The 27,043-nt window shown below is 43.3% G+C and overlaps 1 protein-coding gene across 4 annotated transcripts in view; it reads right to left on the reverse strand.

Moving 5' to 3' along the window:
• ncam2a (neural cell adhesion molecule 2a) overlaps window positions 1-27,043 on the reverse strand; it is a 395,309-nt gene that overhangs the window by 16,098 nt on the left and 352,168 nt on the right. For all 4 annotated transcript variants that reach the window (XM_090240540.1, XM_090240541.1, XM_036983099.2 and 1 more), the window contains exon 14: window positions 25,806-25,980. In XM_090240540.1, the coding sequence (XP_090096666.1) occupies window positions 25,806-25,980 (175 nt within the window). The remainder of the gene's footprint in view (window positions 1-25,805; window positions 25,981-27,043) is intronic.

Consider the following 27,043-nt stretch of genomic DNA (forward strand, 5'->3'; position numbering starts at 1 on the left):
CCCGGCTAGCTGAAGAGGTCCATCCGCCACTGTACAATACCTATTTTGCCAATTGGCCCGGACCCCTTTTACTGCCAGTATGGAGCTCCTTCACAACTGGACTACCGACGTAATCTGCCCAAGTGGGTTATTCAACTGGCTCCTACGTCGTGACGTCCCCTGAATGCCCATCTGCTAGCCTGCTAGCCGCGGTTCGCCAGCTGTCTAGAGCATATCGGACTGTTAGCGGAATAGGTCCATCGGCCAATTTCTTGGGCCACTATTTTGCCAATTGGCTTGGACCCCTTTCACTACACGAAACCCCGCTTATCCATCACGACTAGACTATCGAAATAATCTGCCCAAGGTTTTATTCCCAACAGGCCCCTCCGTTGCGACATCCCCTGGGGCCACAGTGTCTCCTGACCCCTCCTGTCTCAGCCTCCAGTATTTATGCTGCAGTAGTTTATGTGTCGGGGGGCTAGGGTCAGTTTGTTATATCTGGAGTACTTCTCCTGTCCTATTCGGTGTCCTGTGTGAATTTAAGTGTGCTCTCTCTAATTCTCTCTTTCTTTCTCTCTCTCGGAGGACCTGAGCCCTAGGACCATGCCTCAGGACTACCTGACATGATGACTCCTTGCTGTCCCCAGTCCACCTGGCTGTGCTGCTGCTCCAGTTTCAACTGTTCTGCCTTATTATTATTGGGCCATGCTGGTCATTTATGAACATTTGAACATCTTGACCATGTTCTGTTATAATCTCCACCCGGGACAGCCAGAAGAGGACTGGCCAACCCACATAGCCTGGTTCCTCTCTAGGTTTCTTTATAGGTTTTGGCCTTTCTAGGGAGTTTTTCCTAGCCACCGTGCTTCTACACCTGCATTGCTTGCTGTTTGTTTTTTTTTGCTGGGTTTCTGTACAGCACTTTGAGATATCAGCTGATGTACGAAGGGCTATATAAATACATTTGATTTGATTTGATTTGAATGCCCATCTGCTAGCCGCGGCCCGCTAGTTGTCGAGAGCATATCGGACTGTTAGCTGAAGAGATCCATCGGCCAATTGCTTGGGCCACGATACCTATTTTGCCAATTGGACTGAACCCCTTTGCTACACGGAACCCTACTACTCCATCACAACTGGTCTATTCGACGTAACTGCAAGAAGAGGATATAACAGACTTCCTCCATTGCGACATCCCTCTAAGGCCCTTCTGCTAGCCCCGGCCTGCTAGCTGTCTGAATCGCCGTGTCTCCAGCCAGCCTAACTACTCACTGGACTCCTATGATCACTCGGCTACGCATGCCTCTCCCTAATGTCAATATGCCTTGTCCATTGCTGTTCTGGTTAGTGATTATTGTCATATTTCACTGCAGAGCCTCTAGCCCTGCTCAATATGGCTTAGCCAACCCTTTAGTTCCACCCCCCACACATGCGGTGACATCAGCTGGTTTAAATGTTTCTGGAGACAATATCTCTCTCATCATCACAAAATACCTAGGTTAACCTCCAATGTACTCACATCCTACCATACCTTTGTTTGTACATTATGCCTTGAATCTATTCTATCGCACCCAGAAACGTTTGTTTTATTCACTGCTTTAGCACACTCCGCCAACCCGGATGTCCTAGCCGTGTCTGAATCCTGGCTTAGGAAGACCACCAAAACCCCTGAAATTTCCATCCCTAACTATAAAATTTTCCGACAAGATAGAACTGCCAACGGGGGCGGAGTTGTAATCTACTGCAGAGATAGCCTGCAGAATTCTGTCTTACTATCCAGGTCTGTACCCCCAAAATTCGAGCTTCTACTTTTAAAAATCCACCTTTCCAGAATCAAGTCTCTCACTGTTGCCGCTTGCTACAGCCACCCTCTGCCCCCAGCTGTGCCCTGGACACCATGTGTGAAATGATTGCGCTTGTGCTGGTAGGTGACCTAAACTGGGACAAGCTTAACACCCCAGCCATCCTACACAAATGATCAATGAACCTACTAGGTACAGTGGGGCAAAAAAGTATTTAGTCAGCCACCAATTGTACAAGTTCTCCCACTTAAAAAGATGAGAGAGGCCTGTAATTTTCATCATAGGTATACTTCAACTATGACAGACTTGGCAAATTATGGTGGAAAATAAGTATTTGGTCACCTACAAACAAGCAAGATTTCTGTCTCTCACAGACCTGTAACATATTCTTTAAGAGGCTCCTCTGTCCTCCACTCGTTACCTGTAGTAATGGCACCTGTTTGAACTTGTTATCAGTATAAAAGACACCTGTCCACAACCTCAAGCAGTCACACTCCAAACCCCACTATGGCCAAGACCAAAGAGCTGTCAAAGGACACCAGAAACAAAATTGTAGACCTGCACCAGGCTGGGAAGACTGAATCTGCAATAGGTAAGCAGCTTGGTTTGAAGAAATCAACTATGGGAGCAATTATTAGGAAATGGAAGACATACAAGACCACTGATAATCTCCCTCGATCTGGGGCTCCACGCAAGATCTCATCCCGTGGGGTCAAAATGATCACAAGAACGGTGAGCAAAAATCCCAGAACCACACGGGGGGACCTAGTGAATGACCTGCAGAGAGCTGGGACCAAAGTAACAAATTCTACCATCACTAACACACTACGCCGCCAGGGACTCAAATCCTGCAGTGCCAGACGTGTCCCCCTGCTTAAGCCAGTACATGTCCAGGCCCATCTGAAGTTTGCTAGAGAGCATTTGGATGATCCAGAAGAAGATTGGGAGAATGTCATATGGTCAGATGAAACCAAAATATAACTTTTTGGTAAAAACTCAACTCGTCGTGTTTGGAGGACAAAGAATGCTGAGTTGCATACAAAGAACACCATACCTACTGTGAAGCATGGGGGTGGAAACATCATGCTTTGGGGCTGTTTTTCTGCAAAGGGACCAGGACGACTGATCCGTGTAAAGGAAAGAATGAATGGGGCCATGTATCGTGAGATTTTGAGTGAAAACCTCCTTCCATCAGCAAGGGCATTGAAGATGAAACGTGGCTGGGTCTTTCAGCATGACAATGATTCCAAACACACCGCCCGGGCAACGAAGGAGTGGCTTCGTAAGAAGCATTTCAAGGTCCTGGAGTGGCCTAGCCAGTCTCCAGATCTCAACCCCATAGAAAATCTTTGGAAGGAGTTGAAAGTTCATGTTGCCCAGCAACAGCCCCAAAACATCACTGCTCTAGAGGAGATCTGCATGGAGGAATGGGCCAAAATACCAGCAACAGTGTGTGAAAACCTTGTCAAACGTTTTCTGTAAGTCTTCACCTCTGTCATTGCCAACAAAGGGTATATAACAAAGTATTGAGAAACTTTTGTTATTGACCAAATACTTATTTTCCACCATAATTTACAAATAAATTCATTAAAAATCCTACAATGTGATTTTCTGGATTTTTTTTCTGATTTTGTCTGTCATAGTTGAAGTGTACCTATGATGAAAATTACAAGCCTCTCATCTTTTTAAGTGGGATAACTTGCACAATTGGTGGCTGACTAAATACGCCGAAATTGTTGCAACCCCTATTTACTAGCCTGTTCAACCTCTTTCACATCGTCTGAGATTCCCAAAGATTGGACAGCTGCCACGATCATCCCCCTCTTCAAATGGGGAGACACTTTAGACCCAAACTGCTACAGACCTATACTGTATCTATCCTACCCTGCCTTTCTAAGAAAGCCAAGTTAAGAAACAGATTACCAACCATTTCGAATCCCACGTACCTTCTCCGCTATGCAATCTGGTTTCAGAGCTGGTCATGGGTGCACCTCAGCCACGCTCAAGGTCTAAACGATATCATAACCGACCTTGATAAGAGACAATAATGTGCAGCCGTATTTATCGACCTGGCCATGGCTTTCGACTCTGTCAATCACCACATCGGCAGACTCAACATCCTTGGTTTCTCAAATGATTGCCTCACCTGGTTCACCAACTACTTCTCTTATAGAGTTCAGTGTGTCAAATCGGAGGGCCTGTTGTCCGGACCTCTGGCAGTCTCTATGGGGGTGCCACAGGGTTCATTTCCTGGGCCGACTCTCTTCTCTGTGTACATCAATGATGTCACTCTTGCTGCTGGTGATTCTCTGATCCACCTTTACGCAGACGACACCATTCAGTATACTTCTGGCCCTTTGGACACTGTGTTAACTAACCTCCAGACAAGCTTCAATGCCATATAACTCTCCTTCCGTGGCCTCCAATTGCTCTTAAATACAAGTAAAACAAAATGCATGCTCTTCAACCGATCGCTGCCTGCTTGTCCTGCATTACTACTTTGGACGGTTCTGACTTAGAATATGTGGACAACTAAAAATACCTAGGTGTCTGGCTAGACTGTAAACTCTCCTTCCAGACTCACATTAAGCATCTCCAATCCAAAATGAAATCTAGAATCAGCTTCCTATTTCGCAACAAAGCATCCTTCACTCATGCTGCCAAACATACCCTTGTAAAACTGACCATCCTACCGATCCTAGACTTCGGCGATGTCATCTACAAAATAGCCTCCGACACTCTACTCAACAAATTCGATGCAGTCTATCACAGTGCCATCCGTTTTGTCACCAAAGCCCCATATACTACCCACCACTGCGACCTGTGCGCTCTCGTTGGCTGGGCCTCGCTTCATACTCGTCGCCAAACCCACTGGCTCCATGTCATCTACAAGTCGTTGCTAGGTAAAGCCCTGCCTTATATGCCTTATCACTGGTCACCATAGCAGCACCCACTCGTAGCACGCGCTCCAGCAGGTATATCTCACTGGTCACCCCCAAAGCCAATTCCTCCTTTGGTTGTCTTTCCTTCCAATTCTCTGCTGCGGTAAATAGCTCCAACTACCTCATCCTCATACTGTATTTATTTATCTTGCTCCTTTGCACCCCAGTATCTCTACCTGCACATTCATCTTCTGTACATCTATCACTCAAGTGTTTAATTGGCATATTGTTATGACTTCGCCACTGTGGCCCATTTATTGCAGACTTTTTCTACTGTATTATTGACTGTATGTTTGTTTATTCCATGTGTGTTGTACGTGTCATACTGCTTTGCTTTATCTTGGCCTGGTCAGTTGTAAATGAGAACTTGTTCTCAACTAGCCTACCTGGATAAAAAAGGTGAAATAAAATATAAATTGAAAAATGTTAAGGTTAAGAGGGATGTGCAAAAGGAATGGCAAAGAAGTCTGGCTGCACAACAGCTTGGCAAACGTACTGCAAATTGAGAAATCATGTGACTAAACGGAATAAAAAGAAGAAACTACCCTATGAAACAAAAATACATGACATAAAGAATGATAGTAAAAAGCTTTTGAGTGCCTTAAATGACATTTTGGGAAAAAAATTAAAACGCAGCTCCATCATTCATAGAATCAGATGGCTCATTCATCACAAAACCCACTGATATTGCCAATTGCTTTAATGATTTTTTTTGTGCGAATATTAGCAAACTTAGTTATGACATGCTAGCAGCAAACAGTAACCAACTATCCAAGTATAACTGATCAAATTTTGAAAGACAAGCAGTGTCATTTTTTATTCCGTAAAGTGAGTGTGGAAGAAGTAAAAAAAAAGAAGATTGTTGTCTATCAGTAATTACAAGCCACCGGGGTCTGACAACTTCGAAGGAAAATTACTGAGGATAATAGCGGACGATATTGCAAGCCCTATTTGCGATATCTTCAATCTGAGCCTACTAGAAAGTGTGTGCCCTCAGGCCTGGAAGGGAGCAAAAGTTATTCCGCTAACCAAGAATAGTAAAGCCTCCTTTACTGTCTCAAATAGCCGACCAATCAGCCTGTTACCAACCTTTAGTAAACTATTGGAAAAACTTGTCAATGACCAGATACAATGCTATTTTACAGTAAACAGACTTTCAGCACGCTTACAGGTAAGGACATCGAACAAGCATGGCACTTACACAAATGACAGATGATTGGCTGAGAGAAATTGATGATAAAAAGATTGTGGGAGCTGTTTTATAAGACTTCAGTGCGGCTTTTGACATTATCGATCATAGTCTGCTGTTGGAAAAAAAGTATGTGTTATGGCTTTACACCCCCTGCTATATTGTGGATAAAAGTTACCCGTCTAAAAGAACACAGAAGACGTTAACAAAGAGCTGCAGTTAGTTTCAGAATAGGTGGAAAGGAATAAGTTAGTCCTAAACATTTCAAAAACTAAAAGCATTACACTTGAGACAAATCATTCACTAAACCTCAACTAAATCTTGCAATGAATAATGTGGAACTTGAGCTAGTTGAGGTGACTAAACTGCTTGGAGTAACACTGGACTGTCATGGTCAAAACATGTTGACATAAAGCTCTGCTCTGTCTTCTTAACAACACTATCAACAAGGCAGGTCCTACAAGGCCCTTGTTTTGTCGCACCTGGACTACGGTTCAGTTGTGTGGTCAGGTGCCACAAAGACGGACTAGGCAAATTACAATTGGCTCAGAACAGGGCAGCATGGCAGGCCCTTCAATGTACATGGGGAGGTAACATTTGTATTATGCATTTACATATCTCATGGCTCAAAGTGGAGAAGAGATTGACTTCATCACTAATTTTTATTTTTTTATTTTAGAAGTGTTGACAAGCTGAACGCATGGAGCAGTCCGTTTAAACTACTAGCACAGAGCTCGGACGCAAATGCACTCCCCACAAGACATTCCACCAGAGGTCTCTTCACCATTTTCTTTAATATATATACAGTGCCTTGCGAAAGTTTTCGGCCCCCTTGAACTTTGCGACCTTTTGCCACATTTCAGGCTTCAAACAAAGATATAAAACTGTTTTTTTTTGTGAAGAATCAACAACAAGTGGGACACAATCATGAAGTGGAACGACATTTATTGGATATTTCAAACTTTTTTAACAAATCAAAAACTGAAAAATTGGGCGTGCAAAATTATTCAGACCCCTTAAGTTAATACTTTGTAGCGCCACCTTTTGCTGCGATTACAGCTGCAAGTCGCTTGGGGTATGTCTCTATCAGTTTTGCACATCGAGAGACTGACATTTTTTCCCATTCCTCCTTGCAAAACAGCTCGAGCTCAGTGAGGTTGGAGGAGAGCATTTGTGAACAGCAGTTTTCAGTTCTTTCCACAGATTCTCGATTGGATTCAGGTCTGGACTTTGACTTGGCCATTCTAACACCTGGATATGTTTATTTTTGAACCATTCCATTGTAGATTTTGCTTTATGTTTTGGATCATTGTCTTGTTGGAAGACAAATCTCCGTCCCAGTCTCAGGTCTTTTGCAGACTCCATCAGGTTTTCTTCCAGAATGGTCCTGTATTTGGCTCCATCCATCTTCCCATCAATTTTAACCATCTTCCCTGTCCCTGCTGAAGAAAAGCAGGCCCAAACCATGATGCTGCCACCACCATGTTTGACAGTGGGGATGGTGTGTTCAGCTGTGTTGCTTTTACGCTAAACATAACGTTTTGCATTGTTGCCAAAAAGTTCAATTTTGGTTTCATCTGACCAGAGCACCTTCTTCCACATGTTTGGTGTGTCTCCCAGGTGGCTTGTGGCAAACTTTAAACAACACTTTTTATGGATATCTTTAAGAAATGGCTTTCTTCTTGCCACTCTTCCATAAAGGCCAGATTTGTGCAATATACGACTGATTGTTGTCCTATGGACAGAGTCTCCCACCTCAGCTGTAGATCTCTGCAGTTCATCCAGAGTGATCATGGGCCTCTTGGCTGCATCTCTGATCAGTCTTCTCCTTGTATGAGCTGAAAGTTTAGAGGGACGGCCAGGTCTTGGTAGATTTGCAGTGGTCTGATACTCCTTCCATTTCAATATTATCACTTGCACAGTGCTCCTTGGGATGTTTAAAGCTTGGGAAATCTTTTTGTATCCAAATCCGGCTTTAAACTTCTTCACAACAGTATCTCGGACCTGCCTGGTGTGTTCCTTGTTCTTCATGATACTCTCTGCGCTTTTAACGGACCTCTGAGACTATCACAGTGCAGGTGCATTTATACGGAGACTTGATTACACACAGGTGGATTGTATTTATCATAAGTCATTTAGGTCAACATTGGATCATTCAGAGATCCTCACTGAACTTCTGGAGAGAGTTTGCTGCACTGAAAGTAAAGGGGCTGAATAATTTTGCACGCCCAATTTTTCAGTTTTTATATTTGTTAAAAAAGTTTGAAATATCCAATAAATGTCGTTCCACTTCATGATTGTGTCCCACTTGTTGTTGATTCTTCACAAAAAAATACAGTTTTATATCTTTATGTTTGAAGCCTGAAATGTGGCAAAAGGTCGCAAAGTTCAAGGGGGCCGAATACTTTCGCAAGTAACTGTATATATATATATATATATACTGTGTACAGTGGTGTGATAATGTTATATGATGCATTGTTTCATCTTTTGATTTATGTGTAATGTAAGTGCGTTAATGTGTTTGGACCCCAGGAAGAGGAGCTGCTGCCTTGGGGATCCATAATAAATACAGAATCAACTGAGTAACCCACACAGACACCAGATAGAAAGGACAAAGACACTCACAGTAACCTGCAGACAGACATAATACAAATAATACAGTAAAATGACCCAGTTCCACAACAGAGACAGCTAAGGCAGGACAAGAGGGAACAGGGACAACACTGTCACTCACCAAGCCAGATATGCTTAGTCTGAGATACTACACACCCCCAGGATCCTGTAACCAACCCAGACAGACGCACACATCATAGTCACATACCCCAGGCACAGGCTGCTGGAGATAAATGCAGGCCAGGCAGGACATGGAGGACATAAAGAGCACCATCACCAAGCTAGACATACAGTTGAAGTCGGAAGTTTCCATAGACTTAGGTTGGAGTCATTAAAACTTGTTTTTTCAACCACTCAACAAATTTCTTGTTAACAAACTATAGTTTTGGCAAGTCGGTTAAGACATCTACTTTGTGCATAACACAAGTAATTTCTCCAACAATTGTTTACAGAGATGATTTCACTTATAATTCAATGTATCACAATTGCAGTGGGTCAGAAGTTTACAAACACTAAGCTGACTGTGGCTTTAAACAGTTTGGAAAATTCCAGAAAATGATGCCATTGCTTTAGAAGCTTCTGATAGGCTAATTGACATTGTTTGAGTCAATTGGAGGTGTGGATGTATTTCAAGGTCAACATTCAAACTCAGTGCCTCGTTGCTTGACATCATGGGAAAATCAAAAGAAATCAGCCAAGACCTCAGAAAATACATTTTAGACCTCCACAAGTCTGGTTCATCCTTGGGACCAATTACCAAACACCTGAGGGTACCATGTACATCTGTACAAACAATAGTATGCAAGTATAAACACCATGGGACAAGGCAGCCATCATACCGCTCAGGAAGGAGACGCGTTCTGTCTCCTAGAGATTAACGTACTTTGGTGCAGAAAGTGCAAATCAATCCCATGACAACAGCAAAGGACCTTGTGAAGATGCTGGAGGAAACAGGTACAAAAGCATCTATATCCACAGTAAAACGAGTCCTATATTGACATAAACTGAAAGGCCGCTCAGAAAGGAAGAAGCCACTGCTCCAAAACCACCATAAAAAAAAGCCAGACTACGGTTTGCAACTGACAAAGATTGTACTTTTTGGAGAAATGTCCTTTGGTCTGATGAAACAAAAATATAACTGTTTCGCCATAATGAACATCGTTATGTTTGGAGGAAAAAAGGGGAGGCTTGCAAGCTGAAGAACACTATGCCAACTGTGAAGCACGGGGGTGGTAGCATCATGTTGTGGGTGTGCTTTGCTGCAGGAGTCACTGGTGCACTTCACAAAATAGATGGCATCATGAGGGGGAAAATGATGTGGATATATTGAAGCAACATCTCAAGACATCAGTCAGGAAGTTAAAGCTTTCTCACAAATGGGTCTTCCAAATGGACACTGACCCGAAGCATACTTCCAAAGTTGTGGCAAAATGTCTTAAGGACAACAAAGTCAAGGTATTGGATTTGCCATCACAAAGCCCTGACCTCAATCCTATAGAAGATTTGTGGGCAGAACTGAAAAAGTGTGTGCGAGCATGGAGGCCTACAATCCTGACTCCGTTATACCAGCTCTGTCAGGAGGAACGGGCCAAAATTCACCCAACTTATTGTGGGAAGGTTGTGGAAAGCTACCCGAAACGTTTGAAACCAAGTTCAACAATATAAAAGCAACGCTACCAAATACTAATTGAGTGTATGTAAACTTCTGACCCACTGGGAATGTGATGAAAGAAATAAAAGCTGAAATCAATCATTATCTCTGTTATTATTCTGGCATTTCACATTCTTAAAATAAAGTGGTGATCCTCACTGACCTAAAACAGGGAATTTTACTAGGATTAAATGTAAAAGAATTGTGAAAAACTGAGTTTAAATGTATTTAGCTAAGGTGTATGTGAAACCTCTGACTTCAACTGTACATACAAACAGACAGACACTGTGAACCATAACCTACGCCGGTAACCTGGACAAAGGTGGTCATAACCAAACACATACAATACCCCTTACTGAAAGCTACCCCAGCAATTTCCACATACTTTATTTATTTTTTTCCCCAGCAAAAATATCTAATCTCATATTATGCGAATACACACTCAAGCAGTTAGCTCAGATTCCTCTCCTCATCTGGGCTGCATCCCACTACTGTAGTGCACTCCATAGGGCTAAGGGTGCCACCCTGGACACACCCCTGGTGTTTTCTGATTGTGAGCACCAGTGACCTTGGTGTTGATCAAATAGAGCATGTGGTATGGGGTCAGAGCCGAACACCTACAGACGCCCCCGAATGAGAACGAACGACGCTGGCGGCCGGAGGAACAGCTGGCAAGCATAGTCAGAGCTAACGAGCAGCTTAGCGCAAGGAAGAAAGGGAATAGAGATAGAAGGAGAGAGGAAGATTGAATGAGAGAGAGAGGGAGAAAGAAATAGCCTGGTGGCTAGGAATTTTAATTAAAGTAGTGTGTTTTAAGTGTTGCATCATGGGACGTGAGGCAGCGACAAACCTCTTTGATTGGATCAATATTTCCCCTCCGCCACAGGGCTCTCTCTGTCGGTAAATGTATCTGAATTATTTTGAAGGTAGATGAGCCACAGCTTAGTGGATAGTAACTACTTTCCTGTCTTCCCATGAAGAACGTTAGCTTGCCTCCCAAATGGCACCCTATTCCATTTATCGTGCACTACTTTCGGCCAAGTGAGCAGTATTTATTTTTTTAAGTACAATGACAGCCTACTGGGGAACTGCCTTGTTCAGGGGCAGAATGACAGATTTGACCTTGTCAGCTCGGATATTCGATCCAGCAACCTTTCGGTTACTGGCCCAACGCTCTAACCACTAGGCTACCTTGAGATGCATACAAAGCTTTGCAAGTAATCCTCAAGGGTAAACGGAACAATGATACACATTTTTTTTTAACTTTATTGACCTTTTCTCATCCAAACCACTCAATGTTGTATTGAACTATTTTGCTCTGAGTGCATTGAAACTCGGTTCAATTGTCTGTTTTAATGTAACACTGAAATCGTTTGTGTATAAAATCATATGTGTTCAGATTACTAAAAACTGCTCTGAATACGCATCTGAAGGTTGGTCAGGGCAAATCTTTGTGAAAGATTCAATAGATTTAGATTTTTTCCCCCAGACCATAATAGACAGTCTAATGTGGATCTGTTTTTCTTTGGCGGTAGAGGTGAGGCTTGAAGACCTCGTCAAGGAATGCAATCAATTCAGCATTGGTAGTAATAGAACAGTTAAACAAATATTGGAGGAATTGAGCTAAATCAATTAAAATCAATTGAATAAAATAATCACACAAAAGCCGTCGTGTTATGAAAAGAGAACTACGGAATGCACAAACAATAGTGGATGATTGGCCTTCCTTGAGCAACAAATCACATTCTGAACAAAAAAATAAATAATTTAAGGACATAGAAGAGACACAAATTAGTTTTATTTACGCCTAGTTGCCTTCTAAATAGGACATTATGAGAATTTGGTCATAGCCATAGAAGGGTAATGCACTGTTGTGCTAGTCACATTCTGTACACATCCTGGTTCCTGTCCAATCCACTCCTTTGGTTTGGAGGCTGGTGGCTCTGGCCCTCTACAGCTTTAATCCCCTTGTAATACAATTTAACTCGTCAATTATAGCCTCTTGAAGGACAGGGCAGATCCTTCTGGATCAAGACAATTACAGGAAGCAAAAGAGAGACAAAACATAGTGTTAGTGCATCACTTTATTGTCATAGAGTTTGGGGGTTGTGGAAACTTTTACCTGGTTGTAATCTGACATCTCTATAACTATAAACCAGTTTACAAGTAGGAAGCAACGTCATTATAACGTCCAATGTCAAAATTTGCCAACTGGGTATGATGGTTCACTGACCTCGGTTCAAATAGTGGAAAGCACATTGTCAAAGCATATATAGTAAATTAGAAATAGTTTGTGATTGAAAATGGGGCATTCCAAGGGAGAGAACCCATTAATAGTGTTGCTTTTCCTCACAGTGGCACATACTCTCTAAACCGTATCAATCTTTCTTGAGCAGGTAGCTCAGCAGTCGTTTGCCTTGCATTCCATTGCGAGCCTGGTTTGATCTCTGTATTATTGGAGGGAATCAATGGACGTGAAGCAACACATTTCAAATAAGCGGGACCAAGGAAGGAAGCCAGGGGGAAATACATAGCGCTTTTTGAGTTTTCACACCTCCGATTTCCAATTTGCTGAGCAATAAGGTGAAATGAAAAAGAATCCTCGCCAAGTGAATGTAATTCAAATCTTGACAGAAACATGTTGTAAATGTCTATTAGGTGCCTTGCAACGTTCAAACGATGACAGCGGAGGTGTCTCAAGGTCTCGTGGTAGCTAGATCTCTCGACTGAAAACAATGAAAAAGTAAAAAGGAGGGAAAACAGAAAAGGGGAACAAGGAGAATTCTTGTTCTGCTGTCAAGTGCCTCTGGGGTTAGTTGCTCTAGCTGCCTACCTTGTGAGTGTTTCGAAATTCATTCCAATCTATTCCGCCAAATGTATTACGTGGGCTCGGCTACAGAACACAACTACTACTTCCTTTCGCAGTGCCGAGTTATGTCTTTGAGGCCTTTGAGAATAACAGAGAGCATCTCAGTTCCAGAGCCACAGTGAGGGAACAGAACTCTATACCTTATAGCTTTTGATCTCATCCTCTTAAAATAATCCAAGTAGTGTCAAATCAGCTCATAGTAGTAGAAAAGACCGGAAATGACAACGTTCGTTAGCCAATTAGCTTAAAACGAGCTAATTCTGTGTAATTCCTAGTCTTCTACTCTACAGTATATCCTATCAAACCGATGGCGACGTGTATCAATTTCCCTGTCTGCTTATTCCATGTGATTAATCTAGAAAGCATCTCCTTTGATCTATTAGCCCATTAGGGGCTCAATTTGATATTCTGTTAATGCTAGTCATCCTGCATCTCTCTCGGAGTGGGAGCCATTCGTATACATCTACGTCTCTGACATCAACTCATTAGGCCCGAGCACTCATTGAGTTGCACTTGATTAGATCTGAGAGGTAGTCAGTCGATTAACGATGACTAAACGGGAGCCATTGATTGGGTGAAAACTTGGAGGTGCTAATAGATTTTTAGGGATAAACATCACTGTGAGTGGGTGTGTGAGTGTGACGCCATCATAGCTAGACTTGAGGGGACACTTTGTGCTCTATGCCATGGGGAAGTATTGCTACTCCATTAGAGAAAGCCTTAGAAGAGAATCAGCACACCCACACCAGATCCTCTTATTCAAGAGATAAGAGGAATGATGAGTATCCACCATTACAAAGGCTGAATTAAAGAGCCTTAATATAGCTGAAGTACACTTCAATAATCAGGAAATGGAAGAACCAACAAAGACTATTATAATATCGTTTTAAACAAGAGTGTTGTCTGCAAATCATTATCATTATCATTATTTCAAGCAAAGTAAGAAGTGTATAACTTTGCACTTTAAAGCTTGAATTGCATGTATTATAATATCTACTCTAATGTAATTTTAAACATTCTCCCTGCAGTTACGAGACACAACTGCCATGATCAAAAGTTTTAGCCCTCCTTTCACACTTTATCCCAGTGCTTTTACAGTGTTCCGTTTATATGGTATACCACGTCTCTTCCATATCCAAGACCAAAGGTCACAGAGACATTAGACACAGATATCCAGGCACTTTCTCTCCTTAACCACTCTCCAACAATCTGTCAAGAACGATGACTCACGAAAAGGCCCCCGAGAACTGGCCTGCACGCAACTCCAAAATGGCGAACCCAAACGGAGCGTTACCACCGAACACGCTTTTAAAGAGCAAAGTACCCTCGTTGCCGCTAGGGTTGTGGAACGAAATGAGGCTGGCCATTTGGGCTCGACGGTGTGGTGATTGCTGTAAAGCACAGATAAAAGTGTTCCTGGGAAGGGAGAGTGATCGGGCCTAGAATCAGCCACTTGTTAAATCACACGGCTCAAACGAGTCAAAATGGACGCCTAAATGGGATACCTGACAACCCGAACGACTGTAATCATAGTGACTTGACAAGGTCTGTCCTTTCGGAGAGTTTCTGTCATATTCAGAGGCTCCACCAAGGATTATTTCCTAGAAATGTTAGAGAAAGTACATAGCCCCTTAAGGGTCATGGCAGAAATGAAATTTAAAAAACAGCCAGGCTAATCCGTTCCCTGTTTCTTTTCATCTGTTCCCTCCGATTTTGTAGTCGTTTCCTCTTCTCTTTATGTAGGCTACCATGACGGTCCCACTTGGCCAATAACATAATGGTGCCTAAATGCTTCAAATAGTGGTGATCAATGACCATTCAATAGCTTATTTTCATATGCCTCCGAATCACAAGGGCATATTAGTAACGCCGTTTAAAACCACTCACGGTGCAAATATGGTTCAATGATGCACTTTCATCCCTAGGCAGAAATTCCTGTTTCATGACCTTAGCTTTTTTATATCTATATTCCAAAGGAGTTCTTCAGCTACCTACTCTGGCCTGGCAATTAGCTCACTTCCAGGTGAATGTATTGTCATCGCAACAAAGCAAATAACTATCAGTTTTAGTTATGAACATAGAGCCATCTATCTGTGCCTGGTACGTCAAACAAGATGTTCACCTGCCTAGCGCAGGGATAAGAGCGCATCATTTCACCTTTTAACACCGAAGCCTCTTGGAAATGATGCACAATACATTTGCATGCCTTTCCTTTCTGCCTCAGATGAGACACATACACAATTGTAAACAACAAAAACACATCCAGATGCAGCATGTTTTACTGGACTTATATGGCCCTAACTTTATGCACGAGGGGTAAACACCCAAAATTGACAACTGTTCGTAGTTGTCCAAGTTTCATAAATATGAGTTTGCACAAAGTGTAGCCTATTTGGTTTGCATTGTAAACATAGAGTACCAGTCAAAAGGTTGGACACAATCACTCATTCAGGTGTTTTTTCTTTATTTTTCTATTTTCTACATCGTAGAATAATAGTGAAGGCATCAAAACGATGAAGTAACACATGCATAATTGGCTAAGTCACACAAGATGTTAACCTGCCTAGCCAACGCGAAGAGGGCACGACAAAAACTATTCCCCCTCAGGAGACTTGAAAAGATTTGGCATGGTTCCTCAGATCCTCAAAGGTTCTACAAAGGTTGCATCCTCAAAGGTTGCATCGCTGCCAGGTATGGCAACTGCTCGGCCTCCGACCGCAAGGCACTAGAGAAGGTAGTGTGTACGGCCCAGTACATCACTGGGGCCAAGCTTCCTAATGATTACCTCTGTACCAGGCGGTTTCAGAGGAAGGCTCCAAAAAATGGTCAAAGACCACCCTAGTCATAGACAGTTCTCTCTGCTACAAAACGGCAAGCGGTACCGAAGCGCCAAGTCTAGGTCCAAGGGACTTCTGAGCAGATTCTACCCCCAAGCCATAAGACTACTGAACATTTAGTTAAATGGCCACCCAGACTACTTGCATTGCCCCTGCCCCACCCCACCTTTCTACTCTCTGTTATTATCTATGCATAAGTCACCTTCATAACTCTATCCACGTGTATATAAACTAAGCAAAAAAAGACAGGACCCTCTCTTTCAATGATAATTCATAAAAATCCAAATAACTTCACAGATCTTCATTGTAAAGAGTTTAAACACTGTTTCCCATGCGTGTTCAATGAACGACAAACAATTAATGAACATGCATTTGTGGAACGGTGGTGAAGACATTAACAGCTTACAGACAGTAGGCAATTAAGGGTACAGTTATGAAAACTTAAGATACTAAAAATAGGCCTTTCTACTGACTCTGAAAAACACCAAAAGAAAGATGCCCAGGGTCCCTGCTCATCTGTGTGAATGTGCCTTAGGCATGCTGCAAGGAGACATGAGGACTGCAGATGTGGCCAGGGCAATAAATTGTCATTTGTCCATACTGCTGCGAGACGTCTAAGACAGCACTACAGGGAGACAGGACGGACAGCTGATCGTCTTTGCAGTGGCAGACCATGTGTAACAACACATGCACAGGATTGGTACATCCGAACATCATACCTGCGGGACAGGCACAGGATGGCAACAACAACTGCCCGAGTAACACCAGGAACGCACAATCCCTCCATCAGTGCTCAGACTGTCCGAAATAGGCTGAGAGAGGCTGGACTGAGGGCTTGTAGGTCTGTTGTAAGGCAAGTCCTCACCAGACATCTCCGGCAACAACGTCGCCTATGGGCACAAACCCACCGTCGCTGGACCAGACAAGACTGGCAAAAAGTACTCTTCACTGACGAGTCGCGGTTTTGTCTCACATGGGATGATGGTCGGATTTGCGTTTATCGTTGAAGGAATGAGCATTACACCGAGGCCTGTACCCTGGAGCGGGATCGTTTTGGAGGGTCCGTCATGGTCTGGGGCGGAGTGTCACAGCATCATCAGACTGAGCTTGTTGTCATGGCAAGCAATCTCAACGCTGTGCGTTACAGGGAAGACATCCTCCTCCCTCATGTGGTACCCTTCCTGTCGGCTCATCCTGACATGACCCTCCAGTCACACTCCAGCCATTGAGCACATCTGGGACCTGTTGGATCAGAGGGTGAGGGCTAGGGCAATTCCTCCCAGAAATGTCAGAGAACTTGCGGGTCCAAGCTGCATTGTTGGTTAAGGGCTTGTAACTATAAAAGGTCTACACCGGTTGTATTTGGCGCATGTGACAAATAAAATTTGATTGTGATTTGATTTAATCATGTAATAACCAAAAAATGTGGTAAACAAATCAAAACATGTTTTATATTTCAGATTATTCAAAGTAGCCATCCCTTGCCTTGATGACAGATATGCACACTCTTGGCATTCTCTCAACCAGGTTCAACTGGAATGCTTTCCCAACAGTCTTGAAGGTGTTCTCACATACAGTGGGGCAAAAAAGTATTTAGTCAGCCACCAATTGTGCAAGTTCTCCCACTTAAAAAGATGAGACAGGCCTGTAATTTTCATCATAGGTACACTTCAACTATGACAGACAAAATGAGAAAAAAAATCAAGAAAATCACATTGTAGGATTTGTAATGAATTAATTTGCAAATTATGGTGGAAAATAAGTATTTGGTCACCTACAAACAAGCAAGATGTCTGGCTCTCACAGACCTGTAACTTCTTTTTTAAGAGGCTCCTCTGTCCTCCACTCGTTACCTGTATTAATGGCACCTGTTTGAACTTGTTATCAGTATAAAAGACACCTGTCCACAACCTCAAACAGTCACACTCCAAACTCCACTATGGCCAAGACCAAAGAGCTGTCAAAGGACACCAGAAACAAAATTGTAGACCTGCACCAGGCTGGGAAGACTGAATCTGCAATAGGTAAGCAGCTTGGTTTGAAGAAATCAACTGTGGGAGCAATTATTAGGAAATGGAAGACATACAAGACCACTGATAATCTCCCTCGATCTGGGGCTCCACGCAAGATCTTACCCCGTGGGGTCAAAATAATCACAAGAATGGTGAGCAAAAATCCTAGAACCACACGGGGGGACCTAGTAAATTACCTGCAGAGAGCTGGGACCAAAGTAACAAAGCCTACCATCAGTAACACACTACGCCGCCAGGGACTCAAATCCTGCAGTGCCAGACGTGTCCCCCTGCTTAAGCCAGTACATGTCCAGGCCCGTCTGAAGATTTCTAGAGAGCATTTGGATGATCCAAAATAAGATTGGGAGAATGTCATATGGTCAGATGAAACCAAAATATAACTTTTTGATAAAAACTCAACTCGTCGTGTTTGGAGGACAAAGAACACCACACCTACTGTGAAGCATTGTGGAAACATCATGCTTTGGGGCTGTTTTTCTGCAAAGGGACCAGGACGACTGATCCGTGTAAAGGAAAGAATGAATGGGGCCATGTATCGTGAGATTTTGAGTGAAAACCTCCTTCCATCAGCAAGTGCATTGAAGATGAAACATGGCTGGGTCTTCCAGCATGACAATGATCCCAAACACACCGCCCGGGCAACGAAGGAGTGGCTTCGTAGGAAGCATTTCAAGGTCCTGGAGTGGCCTAGCCAGTCTCCAGATCTCAACCCCAAATACTTATTTTCCACCATAATTTGCAAATAAATTCATAAAAAATCCTACAATGTGATTTTCTGGATTTTTTCCCCTCATTTTGTCTGTCAAAGTTGAAGTGTACCTATGATGAAAATTACAGGCCTCTCTCATCTTTTTAAGTGGGAGAATTTGCACAATTGGTGGCTGACTAAATACTTTTTTGCCCCACTGTATGCTGAGCACTTGTTAGCTGCTTTTCCTTCACTCTGCGGTCCAACTCATCCCAAACCATCTCAATTGGTTTGAGGTCAGGTGATTGTGGAGGCCAGGTCATCTAATGCAGCACTCCATCACCCTACTTCTTGGTCAAATAGCCGTATATGTGCGAAATGCTGTGGTAGCCATGCTGGTTAAGTGTACCTTGAATTCAAAATAAATCACAGATAGAGTCACCAGCAAAGCACCCCCACACCATCACACCTCCTCTTCCATGGTTCACAGTGGGAACCACACGAGTAGATGATCTGTTCACCGACTCTGCGTCTCACAAAAACAACGTTTGGAATCAAACAGCTAAAATTTGGACTCATCAGACCAAAGGACACATTTCCACATTGCTTGTTTTTCTTGGCCCAAGCTAGTCTCTTCTTCTTCTTGGTTTCCTTTAGTAGTGGTTTCTTTGCAGCACTTCGACCATAAAGGCCTGATTCATGCAGTCTCCTGAACACCTGATATTGAAATGTCTGTTACTTGAATTTTGGGAAGCATTCACTTGGGCTGCAATTTCTGAAGCTGGTAACTCTAATGAACCTATCCTCTGCAGCAGAGGTAACTCTGGTTCTTCCTGTCCTGTGGCGGTCCTCATGAGAGCCAGTTTCATCATGGTGCTTGATGGTTTTTGCGACTACACTTGATGAAACGTTCAAAATTCTTGACATTTTCCGAATTGACTGACTTTCATGTCTTATTTAAAGTAATGATGGACTGTCTTTTTTCTTTGCTTTTTTGAGCTGTTCTTGTCATAATATGGACTTGATCTTTTTACCAAATAGGGCTATCTTCTGTATACCACCCCACCTCACAACACAACTGATTGGCTCAAATGCATTAAGGAAATATATTCCACTAATTAACTTGTAACAAGGCACACCTGTTAATTGAAATGCATTCCAGGTGACTACCTCATGAAGCTTGTTGAGAGAATGCCAAGAGTGTGCAAAGCTGTCATCAAGGCAAAGGGTTGCTACTTTGAAGAATCTCAAATATATTGTGATTTGTTTAACACTTTTTTGGGTTATTACATGATTCCATATGCGTTATTTCAGAGTGTCGACGTCTTCACTATTATTCAACCATGTAGAAAATAGAACATATAAAGAAAAACCCTTGAAAAGTAGGTCTGTCCAAACTTTTGACTGGTACTGTACATCATTCAGTTATGACTGCCAGTGAGGCTCCTGGCTTTTCAGGGTATAGAAATGACTTTAGGCTAATTGAGGGGTTTTTCACACCCGTTATCCGTTATTTGCCCTTATGATTTGGAGGCATATGAAAAGACAAACTGGAAATTAGCTATTAAATGTTAAGTAATCATCACCATTTGAAGCATGTCATTTACTAAATATAATTATATTTATGTAATTGGCAAGTGGGAACAATACGGTAGCCTACATAAGGAAAACAGGGAACAAATAAAACATCTGAGGGAATGGATTAAAAAAAAAACTAGGGAACGGATTAGCCTGCAAGTATTTTTGTCTCCACCATGATCCCCAAATGGCTCGGTAAGAAAGTAAACATTTTCACAGCATTTCTAGGCTGCTTCCCCAACATAGTTGATCTCCAAACTGAAATGACTCTTGATGAAAAAATGTATTGCAACAGTGTTGAGTGTTTTGTATGTACATGCTTGTGAGTTCTTTTGGGGGAGTAGGGCGTGTTCAAGATAATTGGCTGTACATAACCATTTTTTCTCCCTCTGGGAAAAAAAATGAATTCGTGAGAGCTGCTGTTATGGGCATCATTATTATTACTTTGATAGCAATAGCAGCATTGTACTAAAATAGTTTAAGCATGCATATGTTGTATTCTTCCAAAATCAATGGGAATATTTTAGAAGCTTACAATACCAGTGAAGAGTGGCACAACTTACAACTTTAATGATCCTTTAAAGATGTTATAAGGAGCGCATAGTTTGCGGGCCTTTCTGTTCTGTTCTTTTCAACTGATTGAAACCAGCACCACTGGTGTGTATTGGAAGTGTGTAGTCTAGGATATTGTACAGGAGAATGATTACCTCGATGGTAGCTTTAAACAGAGACAAACACTCGCCAGATCATTCAACATTCAAAACGTTCCGTTTCATTGACATCCATCAGGCCATATCATGAACACACAGGGGACGTATAACCAAGATGGATGCCAAAAACCCCACAGAAAGGAGATCATTCAAAAAGAAACAGCCAGGACGAGAGAGGATTTAGGAGGGAAAGAGGGAAGACTCTATAGTGATTCAGGAGGTCTGAAGTGAGTGGAGGAGTGCCATGATTTAAGAAGGATAGAGGGAAGGAGAGCAAATTGAAAAGGAACCAAGGGCATAGTGGCAATCAATGACATATTTCAAAGGGGAGTTCATGGACGGGAAAAAAGTAAGGAGGCAGAGAGAGGGGAGGTGTAGTGGCAGTTCATTGCAAGACAAACTAGGAGAGAGAAAGAAAGGGAGGAGAGGCGGAAAAGGAAAGCGACAATTTCAGACCCAGGGAATGCATAATGCATAAAGAGGGGGAATTAAATAGAGAGATTGTTTAGAAAAGAAACACAGAGGCATATGGTAGATCCTTGGAGGTTATACAGCATATCAGATACACTGCAGGAAGGCATTTAATGGTGTCACTACAATATCAAAAGTCAAACAATTTGGGTGTGTTCAGTGAGGGGAACTATCCAGAAGGTTGCAGTAATACATATAATGAATAGAGCTGTCACGAATCCCTATTCGACAGACAATAATATTTATTCTAGAAAATACATTTATCATATTTTCTTTAACATTTCACCCTTCTGAATAGACCGCATGGGTGGCGATTAATGACGAATACTGACAGGTGACAGGACTTCATTGTCATTGGTCCATTTTGGCCACTCCTTTCTCTCTCTTCAACAGGAAATAATCTGGGATTTTTTTTTGCCCCCGGTCTCCCTAGCCCTCTGTTCACTAAGGAGAGGGGACAGCCAATCGAAATGACTCGGCTTAAACACTGTGTTCTCAGCCTTGTTTTCCATTTAAGGAGCGCACACACACACACCAACACGCACATGTGAACGCACACAAACTCAAAGGCAGTTTAGCCACTCCAGTAATGAGAGAGGCAAACAGTCACTCCTTCATGAGCAGCAGGAGAAACGACCTAAGCAACAGGAAGAGTAAACACCAAAGAAAACATGCTCTCCATTTTTTTTAACCAGACTCTACAGGGGGGCCTACATATGGAAGTGGTGACTCACTGTAAACTGTTCCCTTTGTGATGGTTTGTGTATGGTCTTATATAAAACTCTGGGGGCTGTTTGAAAATGATAAGCATCCTACAGTGGGCCTCAGAAGTCTTCTCTCCCAGGAACATTAAGAGTTGGACTTTTCAAAAGCCCAGACAGATACGCTCTGCAAACAGCTTGGCCTAATCAAACCAACGCTCTCTGCATTTGATCCTGCTCCCTTTGCCCACACATAACCCCAATACAAGGTGTTTGGAGTGTGTGCTCAAAACTCTACACTGGGTTTACCTGGGTGGGTAGGTACAGTACAGTGTGTACAGTGCCTTCAGAAAGTATTCAGACCACTTGACTTTTTCCACATTTTGTTACGTTACAGCCTTATTCTAAAATGTATTCAATCGTTTTTTCCCCCTTAATCTACACACAATACCCATAATGACAAAGCAAAAACAGGTTAAGATTTTTTTGCAAATTTATATACACTGCTCAAAAAAATAAAGGGAACACAAACAACACAATGTAACTCCAAGTCAATCACACTTCTGTGAAATCAAACTGTCCACTTAGGAAGCAACACTGATTGACAATAAATTTCACATGCTGTTGTGCAAATGAAATAGACAACAGGTGGAAATGATGGGCAATTAGCAAGACACCCCCAATAAAGGAGTGGTTCTGCAGGTGATAACCACAGACCACTTCTCAGTTCCTATGCTTCCTGGCTGATGTTTTGGTCACTTTTGAATGCTGGCGGTGCTTTCACTCTAGTGGTAGCATGAGACGGAGTCTACAACCCACACAAGTGGCTCAGGTAGTGCAGCTCATCCAGGATGGCACATCAATGCGAGATGTGGCAAGAAGGTTTGCTGTGTCTGTCAGCGTAGTGTCCAGAGCATGGAGGCGCTACCAGGAGACAGGCCAGTACATCAGGAGACGTGGAGGAGGCCGTAGGAGGGCAACAACCCAGCAGCAGGACCGCTACCTCCGCCTTTGTGCAAGGAGGAGCACTGCCAGAGCCCTGCAAAATGACCTCCAGCAGGCCACAAATGTGCATGTGTCTGCTCAAACAGTCAGAAACAGACTCCATGAGGGTGGTATGAGGGCCCGACGTCCACAGTTTGTGCTTACAGCCCAACACCGTGCAGGACGTTTGCCATTTGCCAGAGAACACCAAGATTGGCAAATTCACCACTGGCGCCCTGTACTCTTCACAGATGAAAGCAGGTTCACACTGAGCACATGTGACAGACGTGACAGAGTTTGGAGACGCCGTGGAGAACGTTCTGCTGCCTGCAACATCCTCCAGGATAACCGGTTTGGCAGTGGGTCAGTCATGGTGTGGGGTAGCATTTCTTTGGGGGGCCGCACAGCCCTCCATGTGCTCGCCAGAGGTAGCCTGACTGCCATTAGGTACCGAGATGAGATCCTCAGACCCCTTGTGAGACCATATGCTGGTGCGGTTGGCCCTGGGTTCCTCCTAATGCAAGACAATGCTAGACCTCATGTGGCTGGAGTGTGTCAGCAGTTCCTGCAAGAGGAAGACTTTGATGCTATGGACTGGCCCGCCCGTTCCCCAGACCTGAATCCAATTGAGCACATCTGGGACATCATGTCTCGCTCCATCCACAAACGCCACGTTGCACCACAGACTGTCCAGGAGTTGGCGGATGCTTTAGTCCAGGTCTGGGAGGAGATCCCTCAGGAGACCTTCCGCCACCTCATTAGGAGCATGCCCAGGCGTTGTAGGGAGGTCATACAGGCACGTGGAGGCCACACACACTACTGAGCCTCATTTTGACTTGTTTTAAGGACATTACATCAAAGTTGAATCAGCCTGTAGTGTGGTTTTCCACTTTAATTTTGAGTGTGACTCCAAATCCAGACCGCCATGGGTTGATAAATTTGATTTCCATTGATAATTTTTGTGTGATTTTGTTGTCAGTACATTCAACTATATAAAGAAATTTAATAAGAATATTTAATTCATTCAGATCTAGGATGTGTTATTTTAGTGTTCCCTTTATTTTTTTGAGCAGTGTATAATAATATATATTTTTTAAATATCACATTTAGATAAGTATTCAGACCCTTTAGTCAGTACTTTGTTGAAGCACCTTTGGCAGCGATTACAGCATTGAGTCTTCTTGGGTATGACGCGACAAGCTTGGCACACATTTCCTCTCTGTCGGGTTGGATGTGGAGCGTCGCTGCACAGCTTTTTTCAGGTCTCTGCAGAGATGTTCGATTGGGTTCAAGTACGGGCTCTGGGACATTCAGAGACTTGTCCCGAAGTCACTCCTGCGTTGTCTAGGCTGTGTGCTTAGGGTTGTTGTCCTGTTGGAAGGTTTGATGGGGAGAGTTGCTGCACTGCTATTTTCAGGTCTCTCCAGAGATGTTCGATAGGGTTCAAGTACCGGATCTGGCAGGGCCACTCAAGGACATTTAGAGACTTGTCCCGAAGCCACTCCTGCATTGCATTGGCTGTGTCCTTAGGGTCATTGTCCTGTTGGAAGGTGAACCGTCGCCCCAGTCTGAGATCCAGAGCTCTCTAGAGCAGGTTTCCATCTAGGATCTCTCTGTACTTTGCTCTGTTAATCTTTGCCTCGATCCTAACAAGTCTCAGAGTCCCTGCTGCTGAAAAACATCCCCACAGCATGATGCTGCCACCACCATGCTTCACCATAGGGATGGTGCCAGGTTTCCTCCACACCAAGCAGGCTGTCATATGCCTTTAACTGAGGAGTGGCTTCGGTCTGGCCACTCTACCATAAAGGCCTGATTGTCCTTCTGGAAGGTTCTCCCATCTCCACAGAGGAACTCTAGAGCTCAGACAGAGTGACCATCAGGTTCTTGGTCACCTCCATGACCAAGGCCCTTCTCCCCAGATTGCTCAGTTTTGGTTGTCCCAAACATCTTCCATTTAAAGATGGAGGCCACTGGGTTCTTGGGGACTTTCAATTCTGCAGAATATTTTTGGTACTCTTGCCCTGATCTGTGCCTCAACACAATCCTGTCTCGGAGCTCTACGGACAATTCCTTCGACCTCATAGCTTGGTTTTTGCTCTGACATGCACTGTCAACTGCGGGACCTTAGATAGACAGGTCTGTGCCTTTCCAAATCATGTCCAATCAATTGAATTTACCACAGGTGGACTCCAATGAAGTTGTTGAAACATCTCAAGGATGATCAGTGGTAACAGGAGAGACCTGAGCTCAATATCGAGTCTCATAGCAAAGGAGCTGAATACTTATGTAAATAAGGTATCTGTTTTTTATTTTGATTAAATGTGCAAACATTTCTAAAAACCTGTTTTTGCTTTCTCATTATGAGCTATTGTGTGTAGTTTTCTGAGGAAAGGGGTCTGAATACATTCTGAAGGCACTGTATTTGTTTGCTTCCAGCAGTGTGTGTCACAGGAGGCTGGTAGGGGGAGGACAGCTCATAATAATGAATGGAATGGTATCAAACACATGGAAGCCATCTGTGTGGTGTGTTTGAGAGCATTCCATTCATTCCATTCCAGACATTACTATGAGCCTGTCTTCCCTAATTCAAGTGTCGCCAGTGTTTGTGCGTGCATCTGTGAGTGTCAGTGGATATAAACACAACTGTGTGTCTGTCTGTGTACAGAACTGTCTTGTGATTTTTGTCAGTGTGTGTGCACACGAATGTCTGTGTGTGCATGCTTGAACATGCAGGTCCTGCAACTGTCTGTACCTATGATGTCTGGTTTCTGGGGCATGAAGAACTGGTAAAAGGTGGGCTCCGAGAGGCCCTTGACGTTGCGAGCCGTGATCTCCACCTCGTAGCGCGTGTTCCACTGCAGTGGCTGCAGCAGGGCAAAGTCTTGCTGCCCCGACACCAGCTTCGTCATCCACTGCTCCTCCTTGTCCTATGAATAGGGGGAGGAGAGTGGAGAGATCAGGGGGAGAGAAGCAAAGAGAGAGAAAGGGGAGGGGAAGAGAGAGAGAGAGACAGAGGGTTAGATGGGGAACAGGGTATTGAGGGAGGGAGGGGGAAAGAAGAAAGGATAAGAGAGAGAGAGAGAGAGTGTTAATGACAGTACGATAAGTAAGCCTTTGTATACACGTCATCTTTATATAGATCAAATTACACTACATGGCCAACAGTAGGTGGACACCCCTTAAAAATAGTGGATTCGGCTATTTCAGCTACAACCGTTGCTGACAGATGTATACCATCGAGCACACCGACATGCAATCTCCATAGACAAACACTTGCAGATGAATGGCCTTACTGAAGAGCTCAGTGACTTTCAACGTGGCACTGTCATTGGATGCCACCTTTCAAATAAGTCAGTTTGTCAAATTTCTGCCCTGCTAGAGCTGCCCCAGTCAACTGTAAGTGCTGTTGTTGTGAAGTGGAAACATATAGGAGCAACAACAAACAGTTTGAAATTAGGTGCGTACTGCCTAATCATCAATTCACATAGAAAGTAGCCAATTTCACTGTGACGGACAATTTACGTTTGCGGCACGCTATGCTAATGTAAGGTGAGCCGGACAAACTTCTCTCTTCAGTGAGAGCCCAAGCACTCCCTCAGAGCCCAAGCACTCCCTCAGGTCATGTATGCAGACATCTGCACATCTCCAGTCAGAACAGAACCTGCACAAACTTTTTCCCCTGGCGCCTGCATGATCTTCATTTTTTGAAAAATTAATAAAAAAACAAAAACAGAAATACCTTATTTACATAAGTATTCAGACCTTTTGGTATGACACTCGCAATTGAGCTCAGGTGCAGCCTGTGTCCATAGATTATCCTTGAAATGTTTCTGCAATTTACCACTTGTGGTAAATTCAATTGATTGGACATGATTTGGAAAGGCACACACCTGTCTATATAAGGTCCAACAGTTGACAGTGCATGTCAGAGCAGAAACAAAGCCAGGAGGTTGATCTCCGAGACAGGATAGTGTCAGGGCACAGATATGG

Source organism: Oncorhynchus mykiss, chromosome 7, assembly GCF_057628025.1.
Source record: "Oncorhynchus mykiss isolate SJ-2025 chromosome 7, ASM5762802v1, whole genome shotgun sequence".
Lineage (NCBI taxonomy): Eukaryota > Metazoa > Chordata > Actinopteri > Salmoniformes > Salmonidae > Oncorhynchus > Oncorhynchus mykiss.